This window comes from Mesocricetus auratus, unplaced genomic scaffold (genome assembly GCF_017639785.1).
Source record: "Mesocricetus auratus isolate SY011 unplaced genomic scaffold, BCM_Maur_2.0 Super-Scaffold_100691, whole genome shotgun sequence".
Taxonomy (NCBI): domain Eukaryota; kingdom Metazoa; phylum Chordata; class Mammalia; order Rodentia; family Cricetidae; genus Mesocricetus; species Mesocricetus auratus.
This window is the reverse complement of record NW_024429267.1, coordinates 5,512,729-5,528,407: the sequence shown is the minus strand read 5'-3', so window position 1 is coordinate 5,528,407 and position 15,679 is coordinate 5,512,729. Positions and strand designations below refer to the sequence as shown.

The window sequence follows — 15,679 nt, the reverse complement described above, 5'->3', positions numbered from 1 at the left end:
GAGCTCCCCCTACTGGGCACATTTAGGATGCAGTAGAGACCAGTGCATGCATGTTCAGGGAAGGTGCCGTGGTGACCTCGATCTCATCATCTTCAGGAACCAGGAGCTACCAGGAGCATGGTCACCGGATGCTGCTCACCTGGTTGCATGGTGTGGTCACAGCTGGGAAGAACCCCAGCAAAGCGCTGTTTGAGGGCCTCGTGGCCATCGGCAGGACCGACTTGGCAGGTAAGTGAGCCCTAGCTGGAACGCTTGGGCCCTTGAAGGGACCACTCAGGCTGTGTGGCTGGTTTTGGGCAAACTAAGGTCATGGTGTCTTTGAGTAATATCACCAGTGAACCTTGTGCCCTTCACAACCACTAAGTCACCAATGACACTGTAATCTGTACCTCCCCAACTGTCTCTGCCTTCTAGTTTGGAACAAGGCTGAGACAGCCTTGGGACTTTTTTTCATTAGGAGAGATGAGTCACAGACTGGCTTAAAGATTGATCTGAGCCTTCTGAGGCCACCGTAAAGTACTTACTCATGCCACTCCCAAAAGCCTGATTTGAGATTTCCATAGTGGTTTGAGATTTTTCAGGCAAGCAGGATTAAAGCTGTGAAACTAATCCCTCATTAAAGGCAAACTGGCCGATGAAAAAGCCTTAAGCAATGGAGTGTCCGTCAACATGGGCAGCACAGGGCTGTGCAGGCAGTCACCTGCAGCCATGAAGGCTACCTTAGCTATGAGGCGGCAGGGGAAATAGCTCTTGTGTGGTGGCTCTCCCGCAGCTCCTCCAGGCTGCGTGAGGAAGTGCAGTAATTCCAGGGTGGAGGGATTAGGAATAGCTTTTTTTGTTTTTGTTTTCCAAGAGCTTTTTTTTTTTTTTTTAAGACATGGTCTGATGTAACCCAGGCTAGCCTCAAACTCCATTTGTAGCTCAGGATGACTTTTAACTTGTGATCCTCCTGCCTCTGCCTTACAAGTGCTGGGATTAGAGGCGAGTGTCAGAAACACACCCCATTTTATATGTTGGTGGGAAGAGATCTCAGGGCTTGGTATATGCTAGGCAAGTATTTTACTAGCTGAGCTACATCTCGACCTCAATTCCAAAATAATCTTTAAACAACAACAAAAACATCTGGGTTTTAATTCAAGCACTCAGGAGGCAGAGGCAGGAGAATCACTACTAGTTCCAGACTAGCCTGGTCTACATAGCAAGTTTTAGGTCAGCTAAGGCTTTGTAGTGAGAGCCTGTCTCAAAATAATTCACATACAAGTCCTTGGAAAATTTTAAGTTTGTAAAATTACTTTTATTATTGGCCTCAGGTACTTACATAAGTAATAAAATAAGATGTTAACAGTTGTTTTGTTTTGTCTTTTTGTTTTTTGTTTTCTGAGACAGGGTTTTTCTGTGTAACAGACCTGGCTGTCTTAGATCTAGCTTTGTAGACCAGGCTGGCCTTGAACTAACTGAGATCTGACTGCCTCTGCCTCCCAGTTGCTGGGATTAGAAGTGTGTGCCACCACCGTCCAACTCAGTTTTTCATTGTTATTATTGTTATTGCTGTTTTGGGCCACTTTGCTTTTTTGAGACAGGGTCTTATTGTGCAGTCTTGGCTGGCCTGGAACATATGTTGACCAAACTGGCTCAACTCACAGAGATCCTCCTGCCTCTGCCTCCCAGAGCTGAGATCAAAGGCCTGCGCCACCACATCTGTCCCCCAAAATATTCTTTTAAAAATCTCTAGATGTTTATTTTATCTGTGTCTGAGTGTTTTGCTTGCATGTGTATCAGATCTCCAGGAAGGGACAGCTGTAAGCCACCATGCAGGTGCTGGGAACTGAACTCAGGTCCTCTGAAAGAGCAGCAAAGTGCTCTTAGCCTCGGAGCATCTCTCCAGCCCTCCCAAATATTCTTAAGAACAGCAATTGTGTCTTCCCTATTGCAAAGCCTCACACGCCAACGCTGGGAGGCAGAATAGATGCAACTCAAGCAACAGGAGTCTTGTGTCCCACAGAAAGAACCAGGAAGATGGCGGATGGAGAGCCCAGGGCCCCCAGGAGGTGTACAGCCATGTGAGCTTGTGGGAACACCGTGCAGTCATGCAGAAGAGGCTCTCCATGAGGATTTCAGAGCAGTCCCTGCGCACAGACCTCCAGCTACATCTACCGACTTCCAGCTGCATCTACTGAACTGTGGACCCCACAGGAAGGACAGGGATGGGTGTATTCTAGGTTTCCTGGGTCACCCCATCCCAGGAGAGTGGCCCTCTGCAGCTCTCAGCTCACTTTGCTGTGTTCCTGAGGGTGCACGTGTTTGTACATGCAGCACATGTGTGTGGAGGCCGGAGGGTACTTGGTATTCCTCCTCAGGCACTGTCCATCTCGTGGTTTTTATTTTCAGGCCTGAGACTATATCCCTGGCAGTCCTGAAACAACCTTGTGTCCCTTGACCCTCCTGTCTTGCCTCCCCAGACCTCGGCTTACAAGCATGTGCTACCGTGTCTGCCCTGGTTTTTGTGTGGGTTCTGAGGGTCAAACTCAGGTCCTTATGTTGCATGGCAAGTGTGCAGACTGAGCTGTCTCCCCAGGCCTCTCAGCTCTTTCTCTTCCATTATCTTAGAACATCAGGAAGCACCCCCTTGAGGTGTAAGGGGTGTCTTTACAGCTAGGGCCCCGAGGTCCAGGGAGGGGAAGCAACTTGTCCAGGTCATACCACAGATCACCTGGTATCAAACCAGCATCCTTCCGATCCCAGCTGTCAGGGAGGGCTTCATTCATCACCTTCAAACGGGATTGTCCTTCAGCCATTAAAGACAACTCATTAATCTCTAATGCCAAACAGGCAGACGCTGCCATGCCGACCCCACAGCTGTTTGTATGGATAAACCCATTTGTACGTCCAGGAGGTCACTCTGCTTCTCTACCCTCTAATTGGATATGTTTAAATGTTTTTGATCTTTAAATCATTTCAGACTTACCAAAGTTGCAAAATGGCACTGAGAATGTTAAGTGTTCTGCACAAAGCTCCTGTAAACATTAATTCTTACACAACTACGGTGTGACTGTAAAATCTGGAAGTGAGAGGGTGGAGAGCTGGGTCAGTGGTTGAGAGTCCTGTATTTGGCTCCCAGCACCCACATGGCAGCTCATAACTATCTATAGCTGACTCTAGGTGATCTGACGCCCTCTTCTGGCCTCCAATATTACTGCCTCTGTGTGTTTGTGTATGTGTGTGTGTGGGGTGCATGCATGCATTGCCCTGTGTGTATGTGTGTTCAGGCAAACATTCACACACATGAAATCTTTTTTTAAAAATTCGGAAACTAACCATTAATCTCAGACCACATTCAAATTTTGTCAATGTTTTGTCACCTCCTAGGTTAATATCTGGTCCAGGACCACAGATTATATTTAGACATTTTAGTTGTCATTCTGTTGTGTTTCTTTAGTGCATGAGACTGAATATAGGGTCTGACATATGTTGAATGTATGCTATACTACTGAGCTAACACCCTCAGCTTTTGTTTTTATTTTAGATAGGGTCTCTCTGGTAACCCAAGCTGGCTTCAAACTTCAGATCTTCCCACCTCAGCCTCTCAAATACTGTGATTACAAGGTACACACCACCAAACCTGCCCCTGCCACACATTTACTTACTTATTGTGTGTGTGTCACACCTTTGGAGGGCAGAGGACAGCCTTCCAGAGTCAATTCTCTCCCTCAACCTTGTGGGTCCTGGGCTTGAACTCGGGTCATCAGACTTGAGGGCAAATACTTTAACCCACTTAGCCATCTTACCAGATTTCCTCCCCTCTCAAAAGTCTTTCTTTTTAGATTTAAAATGTTTTATTTTATGTGTATGTTTTGCATGCCTGTGTGTATGCTCACAACTGTACCTGGTGCCCTTGGAGGCCAGAAGAGGCATCCGGTTCCCAGAAACTGGAGTTACAGAGGTCATGAGCCACACTGTGGGTGCTGGGAACTGAACCCTGATCCCCTACAAGAGCAACCAAGTGCCCTTCCCTGCTGCTCCTTCCCTCAGCCCCTCACCTCATCTTTAATAGTCCACGAGAAGTAGAACATGCTGCATTTACAGCCATGTTTCAGAGCTGCACACCCAGGTTGGACCCACTAGCCATTGTGGCTGCTGAGCACCGGGCAGTGGGAAGGCTGGAAGAGGAGCTGGACGATGATGATGACGATGACAACGACGACGATGATGATGATGATGATTATTCTGGGAAGTTTTCAAGGCAGGATTTCTCCGTGTAGCCCTGACTGTCCCGGAACTTGCTCTGTAGACCAGGCTGGCCTCAAACTCATAGAGATCCTCCTGCCTCTGCCTCCTGAGTGCTGGGGTTAAGGGTGTGAACCATCACCATCCTGTTTTTTTTTTTTAAATCCAGCTTTAACTATTGGAAAAAACAACAGTAAAAGTAGAAAAAAATAGTAAATGATGGTTTCATTTTTTCTTTTTGGCAGTACTGGTGAAGAAATTGTCCCTGGTTTTGCCTTGTCACTTGTCACTTCCACTTCTCCAGTTATGGGCTGTAACTGAGACAGGGGATCCTGGTCTCAGGTTGTCAGCAGCCTGGGCCAGATAGAAGGCAGACATCTGAAAGCTGCGATGTGGCAGGGGAGGCGGGTTGGTCATTGCCACCTCCCGCAGCCATTCTGAGCCTTTGCTGCCATCTCTCTACAGGGTGACCTTAGACACTAACCTATGTAGCCCATTTTTTCCATAACTTTAATGGTTTTTTTGTTGTTTTGTTTTTGAGATAGGGTCTCACTGTGTAAACCAGGCTGTCCTGAACTCTTTACATAGACCAGACTGGCCTCGAACTCACAGAGATCTTCTTCCTTGTGCCCACCGAGTGTTGAGGCCCAGGGTACACACCCCGTATTTTTTCCCCCAAATGCACAACTGATTGTCTTCTGGAGATAGCTAAAATAAAATCTGGTTTGTCATATAATGGAGTAGTACACACCAGTGAACAAGAGACAGTGGAAGTACTGTTATGGAAAGAACTTTAAGATCGATTGAGTGAAAGAAATCAAGATACACATCAATGTGTAACTGTTCTTATTGCTTGAGAAATGAAAGTGTCTTTCTATTTGTATATGTTTTTATGAATAAAAGCCAGATGAAGTCTCAGAAACTAACAGAAGTTGTCCTTGGGATAAGAGTCAAGCGAGAAGATGGGAGAACTTGGGAGCCGGAGAGATGGCTCAGCAGTTAAAAACGCTTGCTGCTCTTCCAGGGTTCGGAAGTTCCAGGGACCAGAATTTTCCCAGCACCTAAGTCAGGCTGCTCACAGCCACCTGTAACTGCCCCTTGGGGGATCTGAAATCTCAGGTCTCTGAGGGCATCTGCGCTTGTGTGCACATACACATAGTTAAAAATAATTCAAATCTTCAAAAGATGATGAAAAGAAAAAGAGGCTTTAAAACCAGCCAGTTGGGACAGGTATGATATCACACACCTATAGTCCCAGCTACCTGGGAAGCCGAGGCCAGAGGCTTGCCGAGCCCAGGTGCTTCGGTTCGTATCTGTGTGGGCGTGTCTGCATGTGACCCAGCTGTGACCATGTTAAGAGCTCAAGTGTTGACACCTTGGTCCCAGCTGAGGCCTGTGGGGATGGTTAGGAACCTTCAGCAGTGTGGCCTAATAAAAGTTACATCACTGGGTAACGCCCTTGAAAGATAAGGACCCTGGGCCCTCTCCTCCCTCTCTGCTCCCAGCAGCCTCGAGGTAAACTCTCCTGCGCACACCTGTGTAACACGGTCCCACTGCAGGCCAGCAGCGACTGAAACGAGATACGGACAGAAATGGTGAGTTGAGATCTTTCCTCCTGTTTTATGTGCTTTGTCACAGTGATAAGGTGACCAGTAGAACGGAAGTTCAAGTCCAACCTAGGGCAACACAGTAAGACAGACCGTGTCGCATTAAAAAATAAAAATAAAAAACAAATTAACAAACCCCCAAACCAGAAACTGTGCTTGGTTAAGGACAGCCATGGTCCCAGCTTCTCTGGAGACAGCAGCAGAGGCTTCCTGAAGCCCAAAGGCTGCTCTGGGCAACAGAGAGACCCATCTCACACCAACTCACCTATTTTGTTTGGGAAAGATATTTCATATCACACAGGAGTGAGAAGTTTATTAAATGAGTTTTGTATTTGCCTTTGAGACAAAAGTTCTTAAAGTCTCTACTGTATAATGGGTGGGGGCAAAGAATGACCAGGTTTCTTCTGCCTCAGGGAAGGTGGGGTGGGTATCTGAGACACCCACAGAGGAGTCGGAAGTGGGGTTCAAGGATAGATGGGGTGTGGAAGGACAGACGGAGCTAAGGGTGTTTGAAGTCTGTGCAGGGCCATAGGAATGGGGAGACAGGTTCTTCTGGGAATCCATTTGTGTGTCTGGAATACGGGAGCGGAGAGGAGAGGGCCACAGAGGGCATGCTGGGAATCCCTTCCTTCCTTCCTTCCTTCCCTCCCTCCCTCCCTTCCTCCCTCCTTTCTTCCTTCCTTCCTTCCCTTCCTCCCTCCCTCCCTCCCTCCCTCCCTCCCTCCCTCCCTCCTTCCTTCCTTCCTTCCTTTCTTCCTTCCTTCCTTCCTTCCTTCTTTCCTTTACTTATTTGGTTTTTCAATACAGGGTTTCTCTGTATTGCTTGGAGCCTGTCTTGGGAACTCACTTTGTGGACCAGGCTGGCCTCAAACTCACAGAACCGCCTCTGCCTCCCGAGTAATGGGACTAAAGGTGTGCACCACCGACGCCTGGCAAGAATCCATCTTATTTATAAGTGAAAACTTGGCAGGGCACGGTATGCACCTACAGAGCAAGCTGAAGGATTGGGAGTTCCAGGCCAATTTAGACTAATAAGACCCCTACTCAAAAAAACTCACGGGCGTGGCATGAACCTATGGTACACAAGGCCCTGGGCTCAATTCCCAAAGCCACAAAATAAAAGTTGATGTCTGCACCAGAAGGCAGAGGCAGGTGGATTTCTGTGAGTTGCAGGACAGCCAGGGCTACAGAGAGAAAAACCCTGTTTCTAAAAATTTTTTACAAAGTATTTAAATCTTTCACTGGCTGAATTTGCACCTCAGAGGTAAAGTGCTTGCCTAGCATATGCAAACACTGTGGATTCTAGTAGCTTGGGGGATCTAATATATATGTGTATATATATTACATCACAAATACAGTACAAAATACACATGCATTTTCAAAATACAAGCAAGCAGAAAATACAATCTATTCAAGTATGCTTTATACATTTACATACTTGCAGTTGGCTATCTTTCTCCTAGGGTCTCAAGATAACTAATTTATTGAAGGTAGGGGACGTCTTGGGGTCACATCACATGTTGAAGAACAGCCATATAACTCCTTGAAATGGAGTGAAGGTGTGCCTAGTTATGGTTCAAGTTGCTTTTTAAAGTTCTTCCTTTGCAATTTCTCAGTAAATAGTTAAAAACTATATTTAAATTTTTAGTTTTTAACCTCATTTTTTGTGTGTATGGGTGTTGTGCTAGGATGTGTTTACCATGTAGATGCAGTTCCCATAAAGGCCAGAAGAGGGCAGTGGATCCCTGGAATGGAGTTCATGTTTTACACTGTTCTCTGGGTGCTGGGAATTGAACCCTGGCCCTCTGAAGGAGCAGCCAGCACTCTTGGCAGCTGAGCCATTTGTCCGGCCCCAAAGCCCTATTTTAGAATTTCAGAAACTGGTCGTATTTCTACAATATTATTTCACATTTATTGTTCCAGCTGTTTTCTCCAGCAAGCGACAAGACCAGAGTAATGTGTGGATGGCATGGAGGCTGGATGTGGGTAGGGGCCACAAGAGCCAGTGAGGGACCACTGCAGTAGTCTGGGCAGGAAATGCCAAGTCCTAGCCTGTGGCAGGAAGGGTTGGGCTCTGGGGGGTGTCTGGCATACCTCTGGGAGTCTGAGTTTGTAGCAGGTGCTACTTAGACCCCCCCCTTTTTCAGGTAAGGCCTTCAGCCTGGTGGTGCAGAGTGCAGGGGCACAGTGCACAAGAGTCGGCCTCTACTACAGAGAGCTGTCTTCACCCACAGCCAAGCTGCTCCATAGCAGCAGGCGCCAGGACCTGGGGAGGCAGTGGCAGGAAGACCCAGTGGTTTCAGTCCAGAGGCATCGATAGCTCCAAAGTTCCCGGGCTGGTGGGCATCTCTTCCTGCCCCATCCATCTTCCCTTCTATCTTAGCATTGGCTTCACCCCGAGCCTCGCAGGCCTGGGTGGTCTGGGTGGGAGTTTCGGAGGCTCCGTGATGCCTGGGAGAAGAGTTGGGGCAGGTTTGACAGACATTTTGAGGAGGGGTTGTTTTGCCTGGAGGAGTCTGAGGCTTCAGTAGAAGGCTAGTCTTCAACAACAGGCCTGAAAAAGCATGCCATGCTCGTGCCCAAACCAGGCAGGACTGGGAATGGCAGCCTGCAGTCACCCAATGTAGGAGCAGGCAGGAAAGGTTTTTAGGGGGAGTGGACTCATACAGGGAGGATTTGGAAAGAAAGCACAGCCCTACAGCCCCCTCATCTCCTGGCTATCTGGTGGCTGCCCACAGCAGCTCCCTGTGTGGTTGGGAAATCAAGGCACAGAGAAACTGAGAGGCCTGCCTAGAGCCTTAGGTGCAACCAGTTAGAATGCCAAGCCCGCCTTTCCGGCTTACTGGTGCTCCCTACCCCCCTGAGGTGTGAAACCACTAGTCAGAGGAAGCACTGTGACCTCTGACTTGACAGAGGTCGTGCTGGCACACCAGCCACGCTGTTCTCGTGGGGACCTGAGCAAAGCTTCTGGAGCTGCCGGTAAAACCAGTATGACCAGAGCTGTGGTAGGGAAAAGTCTGAGCAGGTAGAGATGGTCACTATTCTTTAAGATGTATTACATTTTTATTTAGAGAGAGAGAGAGAGAGAGAGAGAGAGAGAGAGAGAGTGTGTGTGTGTGTGTGTGTGTGTGTGTGTGTGTGTGTGTCTGTGCTCTAGCCATGGTCTGTGTGGAACTCAGACGACACTTTACAGGAAGTGATCCCCTTCTCTCACCATGTGGGTTCTGGGAATCGAACTCGGGTCTCATACGTAGCCACAAGCTCTTGCTGAGCCACCTCATTGGCCTTTAACATTTATGTGGGGGGGGCAAGTGTGGGCTATGGCACATCATGCAGAGGTCTGAGGACCTCCAGGGATTGAACTCAGATTGTAAGGCCTGGCTGCAAGTGCCTTAATCCATCCATCCATCCATCCATCCATCCATCCATCCATCCATCCATCCATCTATCTATCTATCTTCTCTCCCTCCTTTTCTTCCTCTCTCCCTCCCTCCCTTCCTTTCTTCTTTTTATATGCTGACGGCATTCTCCCCTTCCTCCTCTCCTCTATTTATCTCCTCCTGTCTCCCCTCTGCCTCCCCCATCCCTCTGTTTCAGTTTAGAAAGGAACAGGCCTCCCATGTGTGTCAACAAAGCATGGCATATCTAGTTGTGGCACAACTAAGCACCTCCACCTGTATTAAGGCTGGCCAAGGCAATCTAGTGTGAGGAGTAAGTTCCTAAGAGCCAAAGTGTCAGGGTCAGCTCCTGCTCCCACTGTTAGGAGTCCCACAAGTAGACCAAGCTACACAACTATTGCACATATGCTGTGTGCCTGAGTTAGTCTCATGCAGGCTCCCTGGTTTTCGGTTCACTCTGAGTTCCTATGAGCCAGGTTAGTTGTTTCTGTGTTTTCTTGTGACGGTTGTTCATGCCAAATGTCCATATCTACCTTTGTCAGAGGAAAAGGATACTTTTCACTCTTGCTTCCCAGGCCATAGAAGAGCCCAGATCCATTTGTGCCCACCTGAAGAGATGCCTGGAATACTTCCTCTGTCCTGTGTTATAGCCTTGTCTTCCTACTCCAACTGGGATATCAGATTTGGTTTATCAAGGCAATACCCTATTTATGGAGAAAATACATGTGAAGTTAGTGAACTTATTCATGAACTATGTACATCTGTAGATGGATGTTTCTGTCCCACTTGGTTCTACAGTCCCTTAGTCGTAAATAAACACACAGAGGTTTATAATAATAATGAACTATTTGTCTGATGGCTCAGGCTTCTTATTGGCTAGCTCACTCTTAATTATTAACCCATTTCTATTAAACAATGTATTACCACAAGGCTACAGATCATCTGTAACACTCCAACATGTTACCCCAAGTTCCTTCTCCCAGCCTTTTCCTAATCTGGCTATATCCTGCCTGCCCATTGTGCAAATCAGCTTTATAAATCAACCAATAAGATAAAACATATATTCATAGCATACAGAAGGACATCCCCTATCACAAATCCATAACCCTGAAGCCAAATTTTAAAAGGTGGAAAAAAATGTGACTTTAATAGCAGTGGGATTTTGCTGTCCTTGACTCCTCTGACTCCTACATTTCTGAGCTCAGCCCTGTTTGGCTGTGGGTCCCTGCATCTGTTTCTATCAGTTACTGGATGAAGGTTCTCTAATGACAGATAGTTGGGGTAGTTACCAATCTCCTCTGATCATAGGAGATAGCCAGTTTAGGCTACGTATCCACTATTGCTAGGAGTCCTAGCTGGAGTCATCCTTATAGAATCATAGGAGTTTCATCAGGTTTCTGTCTGATCCCAAAATGCCCTCCTTTCCTGTCATCTCTCTTGCTCCACCCATCCCCAACCCATTCCCTCACGTTTCCATTCCCACCTGCCTGAGTCCACCCAGGAGATCTCTATTTCTCCTTTCCAGGGAGATCCATGTATGCCCCCCCTTGTTAGCCTGGCCTCTCTGGATCTGTGGATTGTAGCATGGTTATCCTTTATTTTATAGCTATCTACTTATGAATGAGTACATTCCATGTTTGTCTTTCTGGGTCTGGTTTACCTCAAGCAGAATGGTTTTTTTTCTTGTTCCATTCATTTGCCTTCAAATTTCTTGATGTCATTTTTTTTTTGCAAGAACAAAGGTTTCTTTATTGAATCAAGCTGCAGCAAGAACCCCGCTTGCTCAGGAACAAGTAGAGTGCTGCTTTTTGGCTGAAGGAGTTTTTAAAGGGGAAAGTTCAAAAGACTGGATGTCTTGAGATTACAAAGTTTTTATGGTTACATAGGATAAAACAATAACTGTATGTTTAGGCAGGATGCCATTAAGCAGGAAGCTGTAGAGGATACCATTGTTTTTAACAGCTTTGTGTACATGAACCACGTCTTAACTTTTTTGGTTGACCTTAGTGTTGTGGAATATTAGTTTATGTGTTACATTCATTTATGCTGTGGAATACTTGTTTAGTGATGAAAAGATGTGCTACCTTCTTTTCCGTTGCACTTGTTTAACTCTGTGAAGCTGTGTTACTTTGCTTGTCTAAAACACCTGATTGGCCTAACAAAGAGTTGCATGGCCAATGGCAAGACAAGAGAGAGAACTAGATGGGGCTGCCAGGCAGACAGAATAAATGGGAGAAATCTAGAGCAGAGCAAGGAGCAAGTAAAGGAGGAGGAGAGGACACCAGGGGTCAGCCAGCCAGCCAGCCGTGGAGTAAGAAGGAAAGATAATAGAATAAAGAAAGGTAAAAAGCCAAACATAGTTACAGAGAAATGGGATAATTTAAGTTAGAAAAGCTGACTCGATAAAAGCCAAGGCCAGGCATCCAGGCATTAGTAAGAATAAGTATTTATTTGGGAGCTGGGTGGTGGGCCTCCAAAGAGTTAAAAACAACAACAGCAAACAAGCCAACTACACCTTAGTGGCATTCTTAGAAAGTGGCTTTCTCATAAAGGTGTGGGTTACACTCTGGTTGCTTCTACAATGGGAGCGGTGGGCTCTATTGAGCAGTGGGGATCTCCCAAGGCTCTGCTGTTTGTGTGTCTCCTTAGAGCCTGCTCCAAGCGTGGCCAAGGGCATGCTCCCACTGAATTAGCTACTGGTTTGGGCACAGATACTTCACAAGGAGAGGCAGGGTAAGAATTAGCTACACCTCTGTGGTTTTTTTGTTAGTGTAACTGGACAAAGGGTGGGACCTCAGCTCCCTCGGTGACGCACACCTGGAAACAGAGGTGGGGGATTTCCGGGACCACGGTGGGGGGGGCGGGGACTGGAGCTTTTCTTCTGCCAAGTTCTTCATTTGTCGTAGCCACCGGAGATAAAATTGGTGGGTCGCAGCAGGAGCACACATAAAGGGGAGACAGGGCATTCATGGCCAAGGGGCCAGAGCTGGAGAGGCATTCCCAGCACACCTCTGTAAGTGGGGAGTGATGAAAACTGACTTCCTTCTCTGTGCTGCACAGAATGAAGAGTCATGTCCCCTGGTCTTGTGGATAGCACCCTCCACTCCCCTCTGCACCACACTGCCAGGTTCCCATCACAGCGTTCTCACTAAGTGTCAGTCACTCCTCCAAGACAAACCTGCTTGTGAGTCAGCCATCTCCTAAACGGGCTGAATGCTGTGGAGAGTTTATAGGGCCCACAGATGGGGAAATGTATTTCTGAACTCCAATGCAGTCTAGATTCAGATGGTAGGTTCCCTCTCAAGATGGCTCCCAGCTACCGTACCCTGGGTATCACCAGGAGGTGAGTAAATTCCAGGTCACCTGCAGTCACTCACCTCAGCACACAGCTGAAACCTGTTGCTTTAAAGTAGCCATCTTGCCAGGCGTTGGTGGCACATGCCTTTAATCCCAGCACTCGGGAGGCAGAGGCAGGCGGATCTCTGTGAGTTCGAGACCAGCCTGGTCTACAGAGCGAGTTCCAGGACAGCCTCCAAAGCCAGAGAAACCCTGTCTCGAAAAACCAAAAAAAAAAGCAGCCATCTTATCAAGAACCTTGGTTTTTATTTATTTTCAGAAAGGGTCTCATCATGAGTCTGGAACTCACTATATAGACTGAGCTGCCTCAGAGTGACAGAGATCTGCCAGCTTCTGCTGTGCTGAAGATTAAAGATGTTTTTTGTTTTTTGAAATGTGCATTGGCTTTTTGCCTACATGTCTGTGTGGTGTCAGAGCCCCTGGAACTGTGAGCTGCCATACAGGTGCTGGGAATTGAACCTGGGTCCTCTGGAAGAGCAGCCAGTGCTCTTAACCACTGAGTCATCTCTCCAGCTCCTCAAATAACCTTTTATCTCTTGGAAGTACATGTAGAAATTACATGGTTCAGAAAAGGCTTTGTAATAATCCAGGGTAGAAATGTTTTGTGGAAAAGTGAGAGGAGATAGGCAAGGCTATGCACAAGTTGGATTTTTTTTAAGCTGGATCAACAGATGGAGACAGTTAATTAAACCATTTTCTCCCTGTGTATTAAAAACATTTCTCTCAGGAGTCAGGTGATATTTCAGGATGACATTTGTAATCCTAACACTTGGGAGGTGGAGGCAGCAGGATAAGGAGTTCAAAGCTAGCCTTGGTACATAATAAGTTCAAGGCCAGCCTGTATCTCCTTTAAAAAATTCCATTAATGAGAAAGATGGAAAGAAAAGCATGCAGCATAGAGTGGCAGTCAGCGGGTAACAGCAACTCACTGTATCGTCAGCCATCAGTGCGCTAGGATGACGGAGCAGTTTCCCAAAGTCACACGGCACTGGCCAGCAGCCCAGCTGTGCAGCAACAGCAATCACTAGAGCCACTTACTGAAATCCAGTTTTTATTCCAAATGACTGTCATGTCTAGAACCCAACAGCTAATACTCAAAATGGTGTGCTCAACTGGAAACTGAAGTAGCAGATTTGCTGGCCTTGGCACACTGGCTATGCCCAAGAAAGCATAAAAATAAGTGGGTTCCTCTTCCAGTCTGGAGATGCAGCATTTACAGTGAGGAACACAGGAAGTAGGAAGAAGACAGAGGAAAAAGAAAAATGCCACATGAGCCCAAATCTTCCAAATGAACACAACGGGGAGAGAAGGCTTTTGGTAGCAAAATTTTCACGACTCTTAAAATGGGAGTCTTTAAAAGTTCTTCAAATTCAAAAGTTAAAACAAACCAAACAATCCTGGAGAGGGGACTGTCACACTGGCCTACAAGAGCTGACGCATGTCATGAGGACCATCAGTCCTACTACTGAGACAGTGAGGACCAGTGTGCCCGATGAACCTCAACTGATTGTACAAGACCACGCTGGCCTGGCGTGCTGTGAGCTCCATCTATGGCTCCTCCTGGCTGAGGCCGAGGCGGCCTTTCTGCACCTCTAGCTCCTCTGCACTGACCACTGACGGGTCGATGGCGGCGTATTTGGTTCCATGGAACTGCAGCAAATGTATCTGAGAAAGTACAGAATTACTTTGGTTACTAGGGTTGACTTGTTTATGGTGTTGACAGTGAAGGCGGGCTTCAGGAGTGCTATGCAGAGTGCTCCGCCCCCAGGTACCCCCTCTCCAGTCCTGAATCTTCTTTGGGAGTGCAAGTGCTCAACATCAGTCACTCCACAGGACACTGTGCCGTGTGGAGGTGAGAGACAGCCTGTGGGAGTTGCTGTCTCCTCCCCCAGGTAGTTTCCTGGCACAGAACTCAGGCTGCCAGGCTAGGGGGCGGTCTTTCACCTGCTGAGCCATCTCACTGGCCCTCTACCTCAAAGGCATCAAGTCTGACAAGCAGGCTGGACTGGCCGGCCAGCAAACCCCGGGTCTGCCCATCTGTGCCACCACACCCCCACTTTTTAAAAACGTGTATGATGGGGACTGAACTCGGGTCCTGATCCTTGCACAGCCAACATTTTACCAACCGAACCATCATTGCCCCAAGCCCAGCACCTTCGTTTTTCAGAGACTGTACTACAGAACAGAAGGCATAGCACATTGTTAAGGAGCATGATGGGAGAATATAAAAATTTTCTAAAATTATGCACTAGTACAAATAAACTAGAGGAAAGTGTCTTGCTGTGTAGGCTCAGACCCACCTTGAACTCACAGCTATCCTGTTTCAGCCTCAAAGAGCTATGGTTACAACTATGGTTACAACGTGTCTGACCAAAGAACTCGTGGGACCTCATATTGTTTTTTTTTTTTTTTAAAGACAGCTTCTCCACATCCCTGCCAAGTTTTTATGGATATCGTCATCCCCCAGGACTCCCATGTTCAGTGTACGCATGCACTTTGCATTTGTGGGCACGGGTGTGTAGAGGATCCAGGCCGACCATTCTCCATCTTACTGAGGAAGCAGTCTTGATCAAATCCAGAGCTAACAAGGCCAGCCTTCTGGATGTGTGCAGGGAATCTGCCTGCTCACATGTCTATGCATCACATTCACGCAGTGCCCTTGGAGGCCAGGAGAGGGTGTTGGATCCCCTGGACCTGGGGTTTTCAATTATGAGCTGCCGTGTGGGAGCTGGGAGTAGAACTGGGGTCCTCTGGGAGAGCTGTTACTGCTCTTAAGTATTGAACCATCTTTCCAGTCCCTGATATCGGTAGTCTTGATAGCCAGCTTGCTTTGGGGAATGCCCAGATGCTACACTCCCAGGCTCAAAGTTCAGGCAGGTAACCATGCCCACCAGGCATTTGTGAGTTCTGGGGATCTGAACTAGAGTCCTCACACTTGCATGCCAAGAGCTTTAACAGAGCTACCTTGCCAGCCCTTCACAAACATCTTTCCTTTTTTAAAACTTTTATGAGTATTTGCCCTGCTTTCCACAGTGGTGTGAGGGCCTCCAGCCTTCTGCCACTGAGGATAATGGCATGATGAGCATCTCTGGG

The 15,679-nt window shown here is 47.4% G+C and overlaps 2 protein-coding genes and 1 long non-coding RNA gene across 3 annotated transcripts in view; 2 read left to right on the top strand and 1 right to left on the bottom strand.

Moving 5' to 3' along the window:
* Nucleotides 1–3,496, top strand: part of Ankdd1a (ankyrin repeat and death domain containing 1A) — a 28,060-nt gene extending 24,564 nt beyond the window's left edge. The window contains 2 exon segments of the mRNA XM_040739965.1: nt 97–228; nt 2,003–3,496. Coding sequence (XP_040595899.1) covers nt 97–228; nt 2,003–2,064 — 194 coding nt within the window. The 3' untranslated portion in view covers nt 2,065–3,496.
* Nucleotides 3,497–4,344: 848 nt separating this feature from the next.
* The window catches only part of LOC121137451, a 24,269-nt gene continuing 12,934 nt past the window's right edge, over nt 4,345–15,679 (top strand). The window contains exon 1 of the long non-coding RNA XR_005874682.1: nt 4,345–5,819. This is a non-coding gene — a long non-coding RNA (uncharacterized LOC121137451). The remainder of the gene's footprint in view (nt 5,820–15,679) is intronic.
* Nucleotides 13,621–15,679, bottom strand: part of Spg21 (SPG21 abhydrolase domain containing, maspardin) — a 26,393-nt gene continuing 24,334 nt past the window's right edge. Inside the window, exon 9 of the mRNA XM_005075533.4 lies at nt 13,621–14,251. Within this exon, the coding sequence (XP_005075590.1) occupies nt 14,135–14,251 (117 nt within the window). The 3' untranslated portion in view covers nt 13,621–14,134. The remainder of the gene's footprint in view (nt 14,252–15,679) is intronic.